The sequence below is a fragment of the Epinephelus moara genome, chromosome 17 (assembly GCF_006386435.1).
Source record: "Epinephelus moara isolate mb chromosome 17, YSFRI_EMoa_1.0, whole genome shotgun sequence".
Taxonomy (NCBI): domain Eukaryota; kingdom Metazoa; phylum Chordata; class Actinopteri; order Perciformes; family Serranidae; genus Epinephelus; species Epinephelus moara.
Genome location: NC_065522.1, coordinates 21,601,723 through 21,621,104, shown reverse-complemented (window position 1 = coordinate 21,621,104; position 19,382 = coordinate 21,601,723). Strand labels below are relative to the sequence as shown.

The window sequence follows — 19,382 nt, the reverse complement described above, 5'->3', positions numbered from 1 at the left end:
TGAAAATACTGAGATGAAATCATAAAACTAAGAAGTGCCGATCAAATATAAACCAAGATTCTGTTACTGCGTTGCCTAATTTTCACTTCACGTTTTCAGTAACATATTTAGGCTAACTGTTTAACTGTGATTGCATACTTTTTTATACAGTTTTATACTCATAATACTTCTTAATCTTTTTTTATACTTTTTATTTATGAACATTTTTACGTTTAAGAACAAAAGGAAAAAAAAAATGAAAAGCAGTACACGGGAAAGAAAAAGAAATACAAATGTGAGATCAAGAGATGTTTAGGAGGGATACAGGACTCTTATGCAAAATGGTGATTCAGAGAGGAAAGGCAGATGGGGATAAAAAAACAGAAAAGGAGAAAGAAAGTAGGACGTCAGAATTACCCTTGTACTGTCAGGACGCTGCCCATGGAGGGGGAGGAGGGAGGCGTGGCTGCCTCTTTAATCATCCCTGTGGGCGAGCCGTGGGAGGGCGGAGACGTGGAGGGGACGGCCAAGCTCACCGCCACACCCTCTTCTGTGTCTCCTTGAAAACCACAAAACAAAATGAATATCATGGCATGAGCAGATAAATCAGTGTGTGACGTGTGTTTAAACTGTTTCCAAACACTCACCTGTTGGAGAAGGACCAGACTCGATAAGACCGACCTTCACTACCTGGAGAACAAGAGTAAAGTGTCAGCAAAATATCGAAATGTTAAGCAATAATCTATCAATTCAGATTTTCTTTGGCAGTCTAATGCAACAGGAGCAAATCTTACCCCTATAAAAGGAATAAACTTCTGGTAGGAGTCTTCATCTCGCCTGAAAAGAGAGAAAGGACAGAGAATATTGAAGAAAACATAAAGATTAAATGCTGTGGTTTGTGTGTGTTTGGCGTCTTCACTCACGTCCTGTGTTTGCAGGTGAGCATGGCCTCAGCGATTGGCAGCTGGTGTGTGACTGTGGCTCCGCTGATGTACTGGGAGATTCTTGCCGCGACATCCAACTGATCTGGAGACGACAGGCAGAAATTTGTGTTTGTGTTGAGCAATTATCACCCACAGGGGTGTCGTGTTTATCTGTGTGTCAGGTTTGTACCTGTCTGTGGCGGCTCAGAGCGGCTGAACACATCTCTCCATGCTCCGTCCAGGAAGGAGGAGCTGTAGCGGTTGTCGAGGGCACCAAGGTGCTTGGCAACCGGGTGGGAGCCTGATAAAGAAGATGGAATAAAAGTGAAGGGAATGGCAAAGAAAAAGTGGGCGAAATTGGGCAACAAAAAGAAAAAATTGCCTCTATGAACTGCTCAAGTGTCCCTTACAGTTTACATCCATGTCTGTGAAAACATGGCTGCTTTACACAAATTTTAAAAAGTTCCCTCAAGGTGTTTGTGAGATAACACATTACCCAGAATGAGTCAGATGCAAGGTCACAGTGACTGTGACCTTTAAGTCATGGATGAAATGATTAGAATTTGGTGGTCGAAGGTCAAAGTGGACATTTGGGCCAAATTCTAAAAAATTCACTTAAGGTGTTCTTGAGATAACACGTTAATGAGAATGAGACAGATGCAAGGTCACAGTGACCTTGACCTTTGACCTCCAACCACCAAAATCTAATCAGTCCATCTGTAACTCAGAGTGGACATTTGGGCAAAATTGAAAGAAACGCTCTCAAGCTGTTCTTGAGTTAACACATCAATGAGAATGAGACAGATGCAAGGTCACAGTCACCTTGACCTTTGACATTCTACCGCCAAATTATAATCAGTCCACTGTAACTCAAAGTGGAAATTTGGGCCGAATTGAAAGAAACTCTCTCAAGGTGTTCTTCAGTTAACACATTAATCAGAACGAGAGCAGATGCAAGGTCACAGTGACCTTGACCTTTAAGTCATAAATGAAATGATTAGAATTTGGTGGTCAAAAGACAAAGAAGACATTTGGGCCAAATTTTAAAAAGTTCCCTCAAAGTGTTCTTGAGATGACACATTAATGAGAATGAGACACATGCAAGGTCACAGTGCCCTTGACCCTAAAGTCATGGATGAAATGATTAGAATTTGGTGGTCGAAGGTCAAAGTGGACATTTCGGCCAAATTTTAAAACATTCCCTCAAGGTGTTTTTGGGGTAACACGTTAATCAGAATGAGACAGATGCAAGGTCACAGTGACCTTGACATTTGACCACCAAAATCCAATCAGTTAATCGTGGAGTCCAAGTAGATGTTGGTGCCAAATTTGAAGAAATTCCCTAAAGACGTTCTTGAGACACCATGTTCAAGAGAATGGGACGCACCAATGTATGGATGGACGGACAACCCAAAAACATATTGCCTCCGGGAGTGACTATCGTTGGCGAGGAGGCATAAAAGAAACAAAAGAATTAAAAAAAAAAAAAAAAGGGAACTTAAATTGAAAATAAAGAGGTGTAATTTTGGTGCTTCACTTGAGCCAATCAACTTCTAAGATCTTGAGACAATGCGGCGAGATACAGTATTCCCAAAATACAATGCGGGTGCACACAAGTGTCTGTGTGTGAAGGAAGACCAGAGGTTTGTCACTCCCAGACAGTTTCCCCCCAAAATAATAAACCCTGCTGCAGCATGACTCTGCAAGAGTTTCTTTGTCACCATGGAAACACGAGCAGACTCTCTTACCCAGAGGCACGACCAGGAAGCGCATATGGTTGAGCCAGTCTGACGTCTTGTTGGCGAGCTGAGTGACAAAGAACTGCAGGATGGCTCCCAGGTAACTCTGGCTGCCCACCGCCGCCACCTTCACCGCTCTGGGCATGGAAGAGTTGCAGTTACAGCTGCGGGGACACAGACAGGGAGACAGTGAGGAGGGGTGTTATCAGTGCTGTGCTGGAGGTGGATCCGCGGGACTTTGATCACACTGTCTCATCCATCAAAGCCTTTGGAAAACAGATTACAGTAAACAGTGGAGACAAGAACACAAATCACACAACAAACTGACCTGGTGCAAAACCCTCAGCAGAGAAAATTCAAATGGTAAGACATCTAAAAAAAAATATCTCTCTTTATATATGAAATTACAAAAGCATTATGGATTCACTAAAGAAATCTGCTCTTGTTTTTCTGAATAATGAGATAATAATCTTGTTAATTCAGAAAAAAAATGAATTTACAAGATTTTTATATCGTTTGTTAGGAGGAGAGAAGCAGAATTTCTTTTCCATGGAAACTTTTCTCGTAATTCCGAGACAATAATTTTGTTAAATCAGAAAAAAATTAATTTATGGGATTATTATTTTGTGAATTCAGAAGATTCAGAGCAGAATTTTTGTTCAAGAAAACTTTTCTCAGATTTCTGAGACAATCTCGTTAATTCAGAAACACAGCAACATTTTTTACAATTTTGAGACCATAATCTCGTTAATTCAGTAAAACAAGGACAGATTTTTCCCATTAATTTTTTCCCACATAAATCTGATATAATACTCCTGTTAATTAGAAAAAAGAGCTAATTTTTAAAATCATTTTTAATTTTTAGCAGTAATATTCTCATTACTTTAAAAAAAGAGAATTGATGAGATACTATCTCGTGAATTCAGAAAAACAGCACATTTTTTTAAAATTAAAACTTTTCTTGAAATTCTGAGATAATCATCTCTTGAATTCAGAAAACCAGGGTGAATAATTGTTTTCTTGCATCCATATGAAATCATAAAATCTACCAGGGGACTGTATCTGAAACTAATGACACCGAGACATCAAAACAGGAGAACATTTCCTTACTCATTTCATCTAAAAACAAAGGAGTCAGAAAACTGAGAAAAATGTCCATCCCGATTTCCCCAACCAAATGTCTCTAAATTATTATTATTTTTATTTTTTTTGTCTTACCAATTGCCAAAAATCCAAAGATATTCCATTTAAAGTCATAAAACAGTGGAAATGAGCAAATCATTACAATGAATAAGATAAAAATGTGACATTTTTGGCATTTTTTCCGACAAAGTAACGGATTATAAAACTTTTGGTGTTGACGTTTCTGTCAGTCACCTATTCTATTTTTAGAGTGTGTGTTTAACCAATAAATTAGAGATAAATATAACCAGAGTTCCAGGTTTTATGACCCCGAAGATTTTTTTAAAAAACTTTTCTGTATAAAAATAAAACACAAGGACATTAATGTGGAAAAAATAGGGAGTGCTACACTGGGTTAAGGCACTATGTAGTTAGCTGTAAAAAAAAAATCTGGTCCTCTTCAAGAATGGGGCAAACAGTCATATTAAGAAAATGGTACAGGCAGGCCAACAACGCATCTGGCTGTAGTTAAAAATCCTTTATCAATACATGGAAATTAAATATTAGAGAAAAATATTATCAGAGTTCAAGGTTTTATGACCCTGATCTTTACCCCCCTTTATATGCCTTAGCAAAGTGCAGTGAAGTAAACTCAAACTGAATATTGTCTGAGAAGAGAGAAAGAGAGGGTGAAGGGATGGAGCAAGAAAAAACAGGTAGAGGAGAAGAAAAGGGAGGGATATACAAAGTATTGTTTGGGCATAAAGAGAAGTAAAGTTCTAGATGTGGAGTCGTGAAGGCGAAGACGAGGAGGAGGAGGGTGAAATGTGGAGGATGGAGGAGAAGAAGAGAAAAGGGTCAAAAAGAGGACAGGAAACAGAAAAATAAGGCTCAGAGCGGGAAAAAAGACTAAGAGGATGAGTCATCCTGCAAACTAAGGCACGCTATAACTCGGATAATGTGCATTTCTCTCCGTGTGTGTGTGTGTGTGTGTGTGTGTGTGTGAATGTTGGCTTGTCACAAAAGCACTCACAATTTCTGGATGCGAGTGAGCACAGCAGACAGCACCGCCTGGATTTCAGCTGACGAACACGTGCAGACCACCGGGTGTCTTTGTACCTGGAGCTGCTCTGCAACATACTGCAACACACACACACACACACAAGGGTGAGATGCATGATGAAAAACACCATACAAATGTTGCTGGCTTTACACACACACACAGACTTACCTGCCCCTGCCAGTCAGTGCCGTTGACCAAGATTAGACTCTCTGGGAGCGCTGAGTCCGACAACAAAATCTGGTTCAGCTGGTCGTACACTGCCTTCCTCAGGAGCTACACACACACATACACACACACACATGCTGAGTACATAAACCCCCCTACAGCGCCACATTTACTCTTCAGATGACTCATCAGCACATACATAATTCATATCTGAGCTCCAGGCGAGCCATAGATTATCAGGGCACATTTATGTTCTTTAGCAGAGAAGTAGAGGAGACTAAGAACAAAGTGTAAATCTCTGTGTTAGAACACTGCAACATAAAGATTTATATCTGTGCGCAAGGTTAAAATGAAGCTTCGGGAAGGATGCTAACTCACCGGCGTGCTGTGTCCCAGCTCCGGGGATCTCTCCGAGTCGGAGCTGTTGGTCCGTTCACTCAGAGGTTTGGACAGCTGTCGCTCCTTCATGGGAGTGCTGATGCGCTTCTGTCTGGGCGTGTGGCCGCCGTCCAACCTGGGGGGAAAAACGGGGGATGGCACGGTTAAAAAACAAATGACATCATGTATCTGAAACATTCACATTTAAATACAAGGAAGAGGCTAAACAGTATTTTATCCTCTGAGATGCTAGCTGTGTTAGAGTGCTGCTGGAGTCCTGAAACACAGACATGAGTTGGCATTTTTGCACTCCCTAAGCCCTCGTCTTGAAGTTAATGGGTTGTTTGGTTGGATGTATGATTTTCACGTTTTGTTTTACAACAGAAAAAATGTCCGTAAATACCCCACTTGTGAATTTTGAAGCTTCTACATTTCTTAAAAAAGACTAAGGGACTGCTCTTTATTTATCAGAGAAGGGGCGCGGCTAGGATGTGACTTTATTTTTTATTTTTTTTGTATTTTGCTCCTCCGAAACTGCAAATATTTTTCCTTGAGTCTCCCTGAGGGACCGGGGGAAAATGCATGACCCTTCCTCCACCATGAATTAGTTATTTGAGTTTTAAAAAATGTACCTTCTGATGTTTGAAAGTTTCAGGTTAAAATTTGAAGACGAAATCCCTGAGTTAAAAAAAGTTGGTGCAAACAGTTTATTTTTGGCCAATTTCAAGTGAGACATGTAAAATAAAGCAATTTTGATGACATGTAAGTATTTAAAGCTCAGATTTAGTTACTTTTTTTTTCTGACGGAAGCATTCTTCGCACATGATGTGGCCAAGGACCATCAGAAATTTGGAAATCCAAGGATAATTTCTGTTTTTACAGTTTCTGACCTTGATAAATGGTGTAATTTTGGCAGGTTTGGAGGACATGTTTTATTTAAAAATTGGCAGTTAACTAAACACAAAATACAGCCATCCCCTAAGCCAAAATAAAAAGCTCCAGTCCCTCCCTAGGGCTTTGAAAAAATTGACATGACTCCCCCTTTTTGCACCACCCTCTCCCCCCTAATAAATAATGAACACTCCCTAACAAGCCACTTTATGAGACTACAGCCTTGTTGTGGTGGCGATGCTGAAGTCATGCAACCTTAGTGTAGTTTGTTTATAGCCTAATGTTAGCTTTTTCCTTCTGGTGATTGCATTTATGCTTCAAAAATCTGCAGTGGTGTTGGTGTGTGAAGATTATCTTGCTGACAAAACGTGTGAAATAAACTTTTGTTTGCCACACTTTAAACAATAATCCAAAATCCAGTTGAAAAATCCGGTTGAATTTTGTCGAGGGAACCAGGGCGACACAACACACAAAATACAAGTCTCACTTACAAATCTCTGAGAAAATAAGGTGTGGGGGGTTACAACAATAAAAAAATAAGGGGTGGATTTGTTACCTTGGCGATGGCATTGCCTGGGTTTCACTTTTGCTGCTCTTCAGAGGCGTACGGGGTTTCTCTGCCACTGACACCGTGATGCAGGGGCCCACCTCAGCAAACAGCTCCTGATCTGTTAGCTCCTACACACACACACACACACACACACACACACACACACACACACACACACAATGACAGACTGTCAGTGTCAGTGAAACGAGATACTGGCAATCCTGAAGCCATCTTCTCCGACGCTTCATCACTTTTTTGTTTCACCCTTTCTTCTGTTCTCTCCGTCTCTCTCAATCTGTCTCACTTACTGCACAGATGGCAGCGAATCCCCCCTCGGAGTGATATTAACAAAGACACACCATTTATTCTCTCTCCTACACACACACACACACACACACACACACACACACACAAACTATAAGAGTCATACCAGCGTGTCGGTCTCAGACAGGGCCTCCTCCAGGTTGCGGCTGCGGGATAGTTTCATCTTCTCTATAGGAGGCTGCTCCCCCTGCTAAAAGGACAAGGGAGCGACAGTCAGTCTACAGACTAAAAGATACACTCGACAGGATTTTCCTAAAAAACAATGTATGGATTTATACAAAAGTAATCCCTCTCAGTCATCACTTATGACCCAGTAGAGGTGTGTGGTGGTGTATTTATCTGCAGGGTCTCTGCCCTCTGCCTGTATTTCCTTGTTTTCTTTTTATTTTGCTTTGTTCAAAACATTCCTACGGTCAACTTTTTGGCAGTGGTGTGTAGCCCCCTGATGATGATGGTGCGCAGGTGAGGTCGTGACTTTATAAAAAGGTGGCAATGAAGGAGTAGCAGTATGCATCCAAGCAAGTATATCTGGCAGCACACCTTATAGCCCTCCTGTTCCTCATGGCCCTCCACCAACTTATCTCCGCTAGCATCTAAGCTAATGTTAGCACTGAGAACTTTAGTTTAACATGCTAAGCTAACGTTAGCTAACAACTGTGGGATTGAGTTTAAACACACTCAGCGAACATACGCTAGCCATCGTGGACTTCAGTTTAACACAACCCATCTTCGCTAGCATCTCAGCTAACGTTAGCTAGCCACACCTGCCCTACTCTCCCTCTGACTGGCTTGTATTTGTTGCATTAGTTGGTTGGCTTGGTTAGGTTAAGGCAAGAGGAGTGAGATTGGTTAGTGTAAGAATGTCAGGGTAAGCCAATCAGAGGCAGAGTAATGCAGGATTTATAATCGACACCGTACCTATGGCATACGCTCTTCATTGACACTGAGGCTATGCCATACCCTACGCCCTACCCCACGCCGTAGCCTGACGTGCACCGCCCCAGATATGTAACTACACATCGCAGCGAGGCAGACCGCCTGTCTATTTCTGTAAGCTGAAACCATTTCCTTCAGTGGAAACAAAGCTTTTATTTACTTTCATTTCACAGACAATAAACAATAAATTATGAAGACAATAAAGTCTCCAAGTCTTGTGTGTGATTTATCCTGGCTTCATACGAGCAGAGGAAATCTCCGCTCCTCACTATGCTAATTTATACAATGTAAAATGCAATAGGCTTGTGCTAATAACGTTAGCATGTTATATTTGTTTGGAAAACGTGTTTAGTATAAGACAGTTGTTTTGTCGATGAATCTTGTGAGTTGTAATGGAGCTGAATTTCATGACGTTACCTTTGTTAAATGTTGCTGTTGCCCCTGGCTTCATATGAGTAGAAGAAATGTCCGCTAGCTGCGAGGCTAATTTATACAATGTAAAACATAGGCTTGTGCTAAAAACATTAGCATGTTGTATTTTTGGGGAAAATGTGTCCAGATAAAGACAAGTGTTTGTCTGTGAATGCTGCGAGTTATAGTGAAGCTGATTTGTGTACTTGTGTTTGAAATTGTCTCTATTAAGCCATGTTTAATGTGTGTTTAATGTGAGGTTTGAATCAACTGAACGACTAGTGGTTTGGAGGTGTAACTGCAGAGCGACACAGACACACCACTGCACAAGTATAAATGCTCACAACGGCGTAGGCTAAAGGCCCATTTATGCTCCCTTTACGTACGAAAATGTATATGTCCGTTTCAAACGATGTTACCGTCACTGCCCACATACTTCCATGCGCCCTTTACGTTGGCATGGATGTTAACCAATATATCCACCAGGAGGCAGCCCAGCATCAAAAGTTTATGACAACAACAAACTCAAAAACAAACACGGCGACTGTGGAGGAGATATTGATAATGTACCTCTTGCATAAAAGACAAAAACAGAGGCAGCGTTGTAGGAGGCGGTGGTCGGTGAGGCCGTTAAATACATCGCGACTGGAGGACGGAGAATTCTTTTCTCTAGTACTGCCGATGAGAGAAATTGAATTGTTATTTCTTCTTCGTGTCTCACTAGAGCTACGTATCGGGTAGTGACAGCAAAACTGCCCCCACGGTTTCCGGTGGTACTGCTCCGTTTGGCCCATATCCGTAAGCTTTATGGAAACGTGCAGAAATACGGACGAAATTAACGCGGAGCACGGACAGAAGGCTCCGTCCGTATCCGGATCTGTATTTAACGCAGAAGGCTCCGTCCGTATCCGGATCTGTATTTAACGTTGAGCATAAATGGGCCTTAAGGTGTAGGCTCTGCATAGAGCCGACGCACAAGTATAAATCCTGCTTAAGCCAGTGTAGGTCCGGTCATGCCTTTGCAATCACAGGAAAAACAAAACGTCGCCTACGATAGCATCTCAGCTAACGTTAGGTAGCCACAACAGCACTGTTCTTAAGATACATCCATTCACTGCATGGCAATGAAGATATTGGTTAACATTAGAGAAATAACATGGTACAGCATTGCCAGGAAAGGATCATGGCAAATATTGTTCCAAAATGAGAGTGAATCTGGGGTTGGTCTTCATTTTCGCTGGCAGGGACTTTAAGGAGAGGATGAAGAGCGAGACAGAGTTGCCCTGTTTTCTTTTGGACAGGTGGGTGGTGGCACCTAGCTTGGTTGGCTTGCTAATGTATCTGCTTTTCCATCATTACAACAAATGTAACATTCCTGCAGAAGGAGCTTGCAATACAAACAGTGAAGGGAGGTGCAGCCAAGTTTGTATACCTTTAATTAGACTGAGAAATCTCAGCAGTGGCAGATGGCTTTGAGATCCTCGTTTTCTCTACTATTTCACGCAGCATGCAGTGATTCATTTTATGTCACACAACTAAATTGGATTCAGAACCACTGAATTGAAATGAAAGCAGACTTTTCTACTGAAAAACCTCGTTTTAGGAAGTGTGGCGCAGACACTAGTCACAACACTAAAAGGCTTACTTCAGTACCACTATGAAAGGAGGAACTGCAGCTGTTTGAATGCAGCCGAGACATCCAGTGAAATCCATTCAGTTCGGCGAGATTAAACACACTTTTTATTGAGCAGATGGCGACCGTCAAAGAGCTATTGGATTTCTGCTCCATTAAGGAAACGTTTTCTGAAATTTTATATTTGCACACTGGCTCCCTGCTGGGCGATTTTCATTGGCTTCAGACTCTGGATGTTTACCTCATCAATGCAGAGTAGCATGTTGTTTTTAAGCTTGCGCTGCTTCAATTTATGGTGAATTGTTTGACTCTTTCATGGCGCTGTGTGCTATTATGAGGCCTGTATTAACCTGCCATGGGTGAACTGTGAGTGTGAAGGACTTTTTTACAATTAGCATTAACTTAGCGCTGTGTGAATAAAGTTCACTGTGTACTTATTTTGAAAACATGCTCAATAAGTGGAAAGGATTTTTAAACCGCAGCACGAGGCATGAAATTACAGCAACAGCTGCCATGATGCATAAAACAAAATTAATTGGAGGCTAAAACAGCAAAAGATTAGGTTCCTTTTCTTTTTAAAAAAAATTGGTCCAGTATTGAGTGAGAGCGCTGCAGCTGGCGATGGCGATGGCGAGGAGGGCTGCAATGGAGCCACTTCACACCCACTGAAAGTTCTTGTATTTGCCGCTGACAGGCTCGGATTGGTATTATAAGTGTCTGACAACATTATGGAAAGGATCCCTACAGAGATAGACCTTTGTTTAACCAGAAGCAGTCCCAAATCACGATCTCTACACCCACCAGACTCAATTCAAATAAACAGTAATTTTATCATCGTAAACACACTTCATTCAGAGTTGACAGAAACAAAATAATACTCAGATAAACCATCTACGTTTGTCTTTTAATTGTTGCTACAACCACTGACTCTGGTTTGGTTGACATAAACCCTTAATTCACCCAATTAGACGTAGAAATATGCCTGCTCCAACACACATTTAAATTCCTGTTTTTTTTAAATGGAGTCTGGTGAGTTTGCTGATAGTGATTTCGGGCTGTTTCTGGTGAAACAAAAGAATCTTACTCTTCAACAAAAAGGTCTATCTCTGTAGGGATCCTTTCCATACTGTTGTCTGACACTTGGAATAACAATCTGAGCCTGTCAGTGGCAAAAACAAGCACTTTAAATGGATGTAAACTGACGGCTTAGCGCCCCAAATGGTCATATTGCAGCCCTCTCACTCAATACTGGACCAGTTTCAAAAACTGTTGCTCCCATTTCTCACAAACACATTAGAAAATAGGGTCCAGGTTGAAAAATATAAAAGCTACCCTTTAAATTCAATGATCTAAAATACTTTTTTGGTTGAAAAGTGTTGACAGGTTGTGACCAGTTGTGCCCAAAGAGCGTTTAATCCTTCCCAGATTGTTACATTTATAACTTTTTAAAGGCCTTTTAAAGGGTGTCACAAGATAAATCAGCTTGAGAGTTAGCCATAGCTGTGTATGAGTGCTTTACACCTGTAACATGTTTTTTTTGCACACAGTTTAAACAAGGTCTTCTCGGAATTCAGACGCCCTTTGGCAACAATAAAGATTTACTGCACTCAGCTCCCAGTGAGGCCGGGGAAAAACAAACGGTTCAGGTTTTCTTGAGCACCACATGAATGCCCCACAGCTCCCATAAGTGAAACTCCTGCTGATGCTGCAGCTGCTGCTTCCGCATGGATGTGAGTTACTCACCGGGCTGAAAGTGTCTCGGCCCAGGCTGCCTTTGCTGTTCAGGCTGCCGATCTCCGTCTGGGAGCTGGACTGAGACATCCCCTCAAAGAACGGCCTGAGTGCACACAGACAGAAACATAAGAGAACAAATTGTGCCTTTTGTGCTCAACCCTTTTTCACAGCACTTTGACTGTGATAGTAGGAAAAGCACAGGTGTTACTCATGATATCAACTATGACTCAGCTCTACTTAGCATCCCAATAAGTCACGACAGTGTGACAGTGAGCCAGCATGCACCAGAAACTGAGGAAGCTACAGGCAATTCAGCCATTTTTGACACACGTTCCCGCAGTGTGTGTGTGTTGTACTACCGCACGTCACTGCAACCTAGGGAGCAAGGTGAGGGCTGATTACATATGTACATACATATACAGCATACGACAGTCAGTCAATTGAACTACATATGTGTTTATTGGAAAACTAACCTGCACAAATACAAATGTCTATCACATTCTGTGTCATGTTTTCAGGTAAATCACAATCCAGAAGTATTCGTGACAGCTGACTTGTGCCGGCCGAGCTGCCTAACTTCCGGTTTAGTCCTGTGCTTACTTGAATGGGGATAAAATAATTAAATCATGCAGTTCGTTTGGGCTTTCAAAATGTCATTGAACGAAACTGATCAAATTCTGATCGTCGTTTCGCAGGGGATGTGACGCTCAAGACAATTTATTCACCATTTTACAGCTACAACAGTAGCAAATGAAGAGGCTTTGATGTAAGCACAAGTTTGACTAAACTGTAACGGGCCAGTGACACCACAGACTCTTATGTGCACCCCTAATAACAGGCAGACACCCGTGTTTTTTCTCATGTGACGAATCAAAATGTCTTCAGTGAAAAAAATCTATCATCTGGCTTCCAAAATAAACATGCACTTGTACGTTTACTATCCAAAATGAGATAAAACCTTACCAGAACTTTGACAGAGAGAAAAGAAACATCTATTATATTTATTTCTATTGCTCCTTTGCTTTCCAGGTTACATAACACCCCATTATAACACCATCAAATAGCTCTATTTTAGGTACGTTGTCATATTTTAAGGCTGATAACGTCACAAGAAAGGACTAAAAATAAGTTTGAAAGGCCTTTAAAAATGGTTGATCTGCTACTTTTTGACAAGTTATTGACCTTATTGAACAAGCCTTTCTAGGTCGGAACAAAGAAGTTTGTTTTTAGTTACTTAGACAAAAAATAGGATTACAGCAACCCACAGCTGCGAGTTTAAGTTCCTCTGAGATGCTGATTTTCTTTCTTGAATGTATGTTTTAAAGACGTCATTGAGAATTGTATTTATTTATTAAAAATATTCTTTATATCCTGAAGTTTTGGTTTACATTTTCACTTTGATGGATTCAATATTCACTGACCCAGTTCTGGTTCATGTAAACCTCAAATAAACTTCCATATATGGCTGCAGTGAGCAGTTTTCACCAACAGAGGGAGCTGTGAATTGTCAGGGGGAGGACAGTGAGTCCTATCAGTGATTGTATTGTCAAGCCTGCAGCACCAAAGTGTTTGTAGATGAAGCGGCAGATATCTCCAGGCAGGCGACTATGTGGTGTATTGCAGGTGTGTGATAAGTGATACTGCAGCTACCTTAGCTTAGGTTTGGGTGTGCTGAGGATGCTGTCGGTCTCCTCCATCTCCGGCCCGCTGTCGCTGGGGTTGTACATCTCCAGACTGTCGTAGAGCTCGTCCAGGTCCTCCTCCACCTCCTGGATCTGCTCCCTTGACACATGCTCCAGGCCAAACCCAACCTGTGAGAGACCCAGAGGAGGCAAGTGACCAACAGACACATGCACAGTCTGAGTCCGAGCAAACTGGTCCTGCTGCTTGAAAGAGTTGTTGTCACACATATATTTAAAATGTGTCAGAAACCTGCTCTCCTGAGCAGCAATAACCTCCCTACAGAGAGAGATAAGTTGATCCTAAACAGTGATACTAACAGCCAGTTTTTCCTGTTGGCAACAACATATACCCACAAGGCTCTGCAAGGCTGAGATTTCAGACGCCAAAATGGGAACGAAGTGAGATGTTTACACGCCACAGTGACCTGTTTTACATCAGCGTAGTCAGGATTCTCATAATCAGAGCCCACATTAAACCAGGATACTGTAGCCTTGTTATGAGACTTACATACACTGACATTAAACTGGGTGTAAAACTGCACTACAGATGCACCAATCCTACTTTTTTCCAGCTGACACTCTAAAGACCAAGGACAATAAGCAATTACAGATTCAGAATCAATGCTATATTAATCTTTGTTTCATTCAAAATCTGTTAGTGATTAATCGTAGAGGCACAAACTCATGTACATGTAAGAATGTATGAATCAATATACTGTAGATTTTTATCTACCTTTTTACGTTGGCCGACAAGAACAGTACAGCTAAGAATGTTTCTGATGACTAATCTCCAAGACGTTTAAACAGAAGTTTGGGACTTTCGGTGAGCACGGACAGTGTCGGACATGCTATACGGGAGCTCCTCAGGAATGTGATAATAAATATGCTTTAACTCGCCGCATCTGTCCAACACACATCTTCTGTACATCTTTGGGCTGCTTTTGATTACATTCCACTCTTTGGGAGCCATAAGCCTGATAAATAGCAAGTTTTAGCGGAAAAAACGAGCCTGCCAAATTGAGTTGGGGAAGGCCGCGCCAGAGAAGTCGGATGCTAACGAAGCTATGCTATGCTGCATTAAGGACATGATGGACGACTTACTGGCCGAAATTATGGCCAAGTTTGAGTAAAGAAAGAAGTGACAACAACTTTAAGGCTGCTGGAGGAACAAGTTGCTGAACAAAATGGGACTATTTCGAACCTGGAGCGCTCAGCTAACAAGCATGATGACCAGCTAACTAGCCTCCAAGCTAACGTGGATGTGCTTTCTACTACGGTGGAATCCTTGAGCAAGAAACAGAAGTTTAAACTCTGACAGGTCGACTAGTCTAAAGTAAGAAAACACACAACAGTCAAAATTGAGCACAATTTAAGCAACAAGGTTAAAAACTGTCTGAAAAACATTTGCGTATTATTATAAGAGCCAAGTAAAACTGTTATCCCATTTTTTCAATTACAAAATCGTATTTTATTTGTAGCCAAAACAATTTAGGGGGAAATTCTTAAGGAAAATCAATTTTAAGCAAACATGTTTGATTATTACAACAGCATTTTCAATGGATGAACACAATCGTTTAAAACAATAATAAGTTAAACAATAAGTTTCATAGACTAGTATTTCTGGTGCCGACTCTATAGGGTAGCAACTTTTAATCAATTAGTCGAGTCATTGCCCACATCCCTAGCTGCAACGACCCAAAATATTTCCTTTAAAAGAAACGCGCTGCAGCCTGAGAAAAGACGCCATTTAAAAAATGTATGAAAGTCCAAAACAAATATGACAGTGGAAACATGCTACAGAAAGCCAAAACAAATACATTAACAGGAAGTATGCGGCTTATACAGAACACTGCAAAGTCAAAAACACACAAACAAATGCAACAGAAATATGTTGCGTATCCAGTCAACACAAGGGAAGTTCTCGAGGCCTCGAGGGGAGCGCTGAGAGGAACAGCTTGATTTTTGACCCAAGAGAGAAACCAGACGAGATAGTGTTTGTTTTTTAAGCGGAAGGAAAAGGAGAGTAAAGAGACAACATAAAAATGTATGTATTCTTTTTTACATTTGGCCTGAGTCCATCCATCCATTTTCATCTGCTTATGCGGGGCAGGCCAAGCAAAGCACCCCAGACGTCCCTCTCCTCTCTCTTCCAGCTCCTCCTGGAGGACCCCAAGGCGTTCCAAGGCGTTGTTTCTGACTTTGAGTCATTTCTGTATTTTGTTGTTGTTGTTTTTTTTTTTAACTTTCTGCAACATGTTTTTTTTATTAGTTTTGGGTTTTCATGTGTTTTTGAAATGGTATCATTTCTGAAGCTGCAGCATTTTTCTCCTTATAGAAATGCACGTATGCTCACTCACTGTCTCTACGTGTCACTCTCTGGGTAGGTCACCTGAGTCATCAGCTGATTCACAATCGACCAATAGCACAGCAACACTACTATGTCAGCCTATCATCTCACTGCTCCTTTTTAAATATGGTTCTTTCTCTGCTGTAGGTCTGTCTTGCTGCAGTTGTGTGCGCCCTTTAAGGATTCATCAGCCTCATACGCCTCATCAGGCAGCAGCCTCAGTGTCATCAGCCACCACCAGCATCTGGACTCCATGGGGGGATTTATCCTGCTGCTGCTCAGATGTCCCTCGATCACAAACTATCTCCCTCTGGTGTCCAAGCACCAAAGACTTCTGTTAAATCTTTATCAGCACATATCATCTCTTAATCTGTACACTCATATTCTGTATGAAATATTATCTTCACTTCATTCTTCTGTCTCTCCTGATTGAACTGTAAAGACATTCTTGTGAGCCACAATGGATCGTTTCATAAGTTTTCAAGCAAGAGACTGACACATCGTCAACCTCAAATACCACCAGCCAAAGTGCAGAGGGTGAGGCTGACACACCTTGCCATGCTACAACTGCAGCTGACCTGGCAGCTGCAGGCAAGCGAAAAACATTGAAGACCCCTGATTTAGGGTTTTTGCTTTGCTCTCCTATACAGCAGCATATAACCAGAATTGAAACAAAACAGATTTGACAGGAGAGGTCAAGAAGCTACGTGCTTATATAACGGACCTCCCCTCATCTCAACCCCCTTAAATAAAATGATGATGAAAAGTCCTCAAGGACCCCACTGTGACGCCCCTCCCACTGTCTTTGAGGATGCTCTGGCCAACCTCATCAGGCAGCTGGCTGACATGGGAGGGTCGCTGCCTTGAATAAGCTCACCTGGGCCTTCCAGGCTATAAAAGCTGCCTCATGTTTTCACTCACTCTCTCCCCTCCTGCAGCAGACATCCACCTGGCATCATTGCGTTTTGGTTTAACACCTTCAACACCTCCACAGCACACCTGACACACACCCGTGAATGGCTTTCATTACTGACTTTGCTGTCCTACACCCTCCACTGGTTATTTAACTCCCTTCCTGTCACATTCACTGAGCCAGTTTGTGACACCACAAAAACACAGATATACAGGCAATAAAAGTGAAGGTTAAGAAAGACTAACGCAAGAAAAGCAACCACACAAACACCTGTGCAAACACATACATACACGCAGGAGTGTGAGATCAGACACACACATCTTGATGGACTCGCTCCAGAAGTACACATGAAACACCTTTCTGCTCTATTTTAATCGACAATGTAGTGTTTCAGCTGAATCTCAGTTATTCTGCCACATCTCTCCCACACACCTCTCTGTGTCTTCAAAGCCGAAACTGAAATACACATCGACTTCAGCATCAACACCTCTGGAGCAAATACACACATGAAGTGGACATGTGAGGGCAAAAGCCGAAGCACCTACCTCATCAGTGACTTTAAACCTTTTCAGCAAGGCAACAAACTTCTGCTTGATGTTGGGTTGCTGTGGAGAGAGAAAACAGAAGAAGAAAGAGGACAACATGAGGAGCTCAGGAGATGGATTTTCATATATCTGAGAGAAGAGATTCATGGCGTGGAAAGAGATGACAGGAGCGTTTCATGCTTGATGGCTCAAAACAGCAGCAGTTAATGGAAACACCAGCAAGACATATTTCTGCATGTCACATAAAGCAAGAGTGTTATCTATGCAGATATTTCCGTGTCCTGCATCTCGAGTTATTAAAGTAAAATACGTGGGTTTATTGAGGTTGAAGTTGACGCCTCCTGTCGCAGATGTTTTTCTGAGTAAGAACAAAAGGCTGTTTATTTATTGAACAAGCCAGGTTATTTGAGAAGGAAGGTATAGTGCATGTAGAGTTTATTAATAGTGACTCAGCAGCTTAGGGTTTTCTTCAAATGTGCTTTTGAAGTTTGAGCAAGACAGGAAAATATGAGCGGTGGCGAGACTGTATTGTTCTATATAAGGCAGTGGATCCTCAGCTGCTTGAATTACTTTTTCAGACTTTTTTTTTTTTAACCCCGCAATAACTGCCTTTTCGGAGACTCGCTGGCCAGGGGAAGAAGTTGTGAACACAACATCGGCATTGGCCCTCGAAATTTTACTACTTCCTACCAGTTGGACGTGCCCAGAACACCTCTAAAGGGAGGCGTCCCAGCCACCTATCGGAGAAAACTCATTTCAGCCACTTGTATCCGCAATTTCATTCTCGCTTTATATCTCTTGCATCTCTGGAAATATTAAGCCATTGTGAGCAGTTGATTTGTTGGATATTTTATTTGCTGGATTACTCGAAAGGTTATTTGATCCATAAACAGCTTGACTGATTCTGCAGAAAACTGACTATATGGTGATATCTATAATTCAATTCAATTCAATAGAACTTTATTTATCCCGAAGGAAATTCTTGTGCCAGAGAATGCTTCAAACACTAAGTACAGTAATCACAATTTTAACGATTCATAACCAGCACCAACCGCACAACCAATTGGTTCCCCAGGTCAGGGTCACTCACTGGGCCCAGTTTTAGAACAATAGAACATTTAATATCTGGCAAAATATACAAGATAGAAGTATTTTCATGGAGCAAAAGCAAAAACCAGTGCCTAATAGAGTAACAATAGGAGTATGATAAGTACAAGAGTTACTAAAAATGAACTAAAATGGTGGAAAACAGACCGCTCCTGATAGTCAATGTAACACTGAATTTGATATAACACTGAAAGGAAAATTGCACATGACTGAGAAAATAATATTGCACTATATTGGCAAGTGATCATGATATTGAAGAATATTGCACATGATGTGAAAAATATTGCGAAAGATATAAGCAGTAATGTGCATCACATGAAGTATTCTTATGGTGTTTACATGGGCTCCACCTCCACTGACATTACTGCCCTCCCTGCGTTATGATTAGATGATCAGACGCTTGCAAGTGCAGCTGATGAGAGTGACCTTTACTAATTTACTAACAGCCAGAAAGGTTTGTGGGAATCCTGATTGTTGGTGACAGAATGAGACCTGAATTACTTGATACCATATAACTGAACATCAACATTTTTTCCCGGAAAATATCTGCAAGTAAAGGGGTATATGTGGGTAAAAGGTGGATGGGTAGAGCTTTTATAGGGGACATTATGAATACTTCTTCAAGTTGGAGACAAAATCAGTTTTTATTTTAATTCTTAAAATCAGATTTAAAAAGCATAATACAACAAATACAAAAACTGCAGTCTACCTGTTTATTCATTTGTATTTAAAGGGACTCTAGTGCCAAATCAGAAGCTCATTTCTTTCCATTTTTTCGCTTCATTTTCTTTGATCTGAAGCATTTTACTGAAAACTGTGATCTTCTTACACAAAAAACCAACAATATTTGCATGCATGGGAACACAGGAGCTGAAACATAACACTCCTTTAGTAAAATTGGGGTGTTTTTGGTGAAAATCAGCTTTGGGCAAAGTTTTCA

General features: G+C 41.3%; 1 protein-coding gene across 1 annotated transcript in view; it reads right to left on the bottom strand.

Moving 5' to 3' along the window:
- LOC126403765 (phosphofurin acidic cluster sorting protein 1-like) overlaps positions 1 to 19,382 on the bottom strand; it is a 110,799-nt gene that overhangs the window by 10,570 nt on the left and 80,847 nt on the right. Inside the window, exons 8-21 of the mRNA XM_050066527.1 lie at positions 17,336 to 17,395; positions 13,499 to 13,659; positions 11,858 to 11,951; positions 7,241 to 7,324; positions 6,817 to 6,938; positions 5,370 to 5,505; positions 4,995 to 5,099; positions 4,797 to 4,903; positions 2,651 to 2,805; positions 1,093 to 1,203; positions 903 to 1,005; positions 774 to 816; positions 627 to 669; positions 397 to 538 (exon numbers count right to left, since the gene is read on the bottom strand). Coding sequence (XP_049922484.1) covers positions 397 to 538; positions 627 to 669; positions 774 to 816; positions 903 to 1,005; positions 1,093 to 1,203; positions 2,651 to 2,805; positions 4,797 to 4,903; positions 4,995 to 5,099; positions 5,370 to 5,505; positions 6,817 to 6,938; positions 7,241 to 7,324; positions 11,858 to 11,951; positions 13,499 to 13,659; positions 17,336 to 17,395 — 1,466 coding nt within the window. The remainder of the gene's footprint in view (positions 1 to 396; positions 539 to 626; positions 670 to 773; positions 817 to 902; positions 1,006 to 1,092; positions 1,204 to 2,650; positions 2,806 to 4,796; positions 4,904 to 4,994; positions 5,100 to 5,369; positions 5,506 to 6,816; positions 6,939 to 7,240; positions 7,325 to 11,857; positions 11,952 to 13,498; positions 13,660 to 17,335; positions 17,396 to 19,382) is intronic.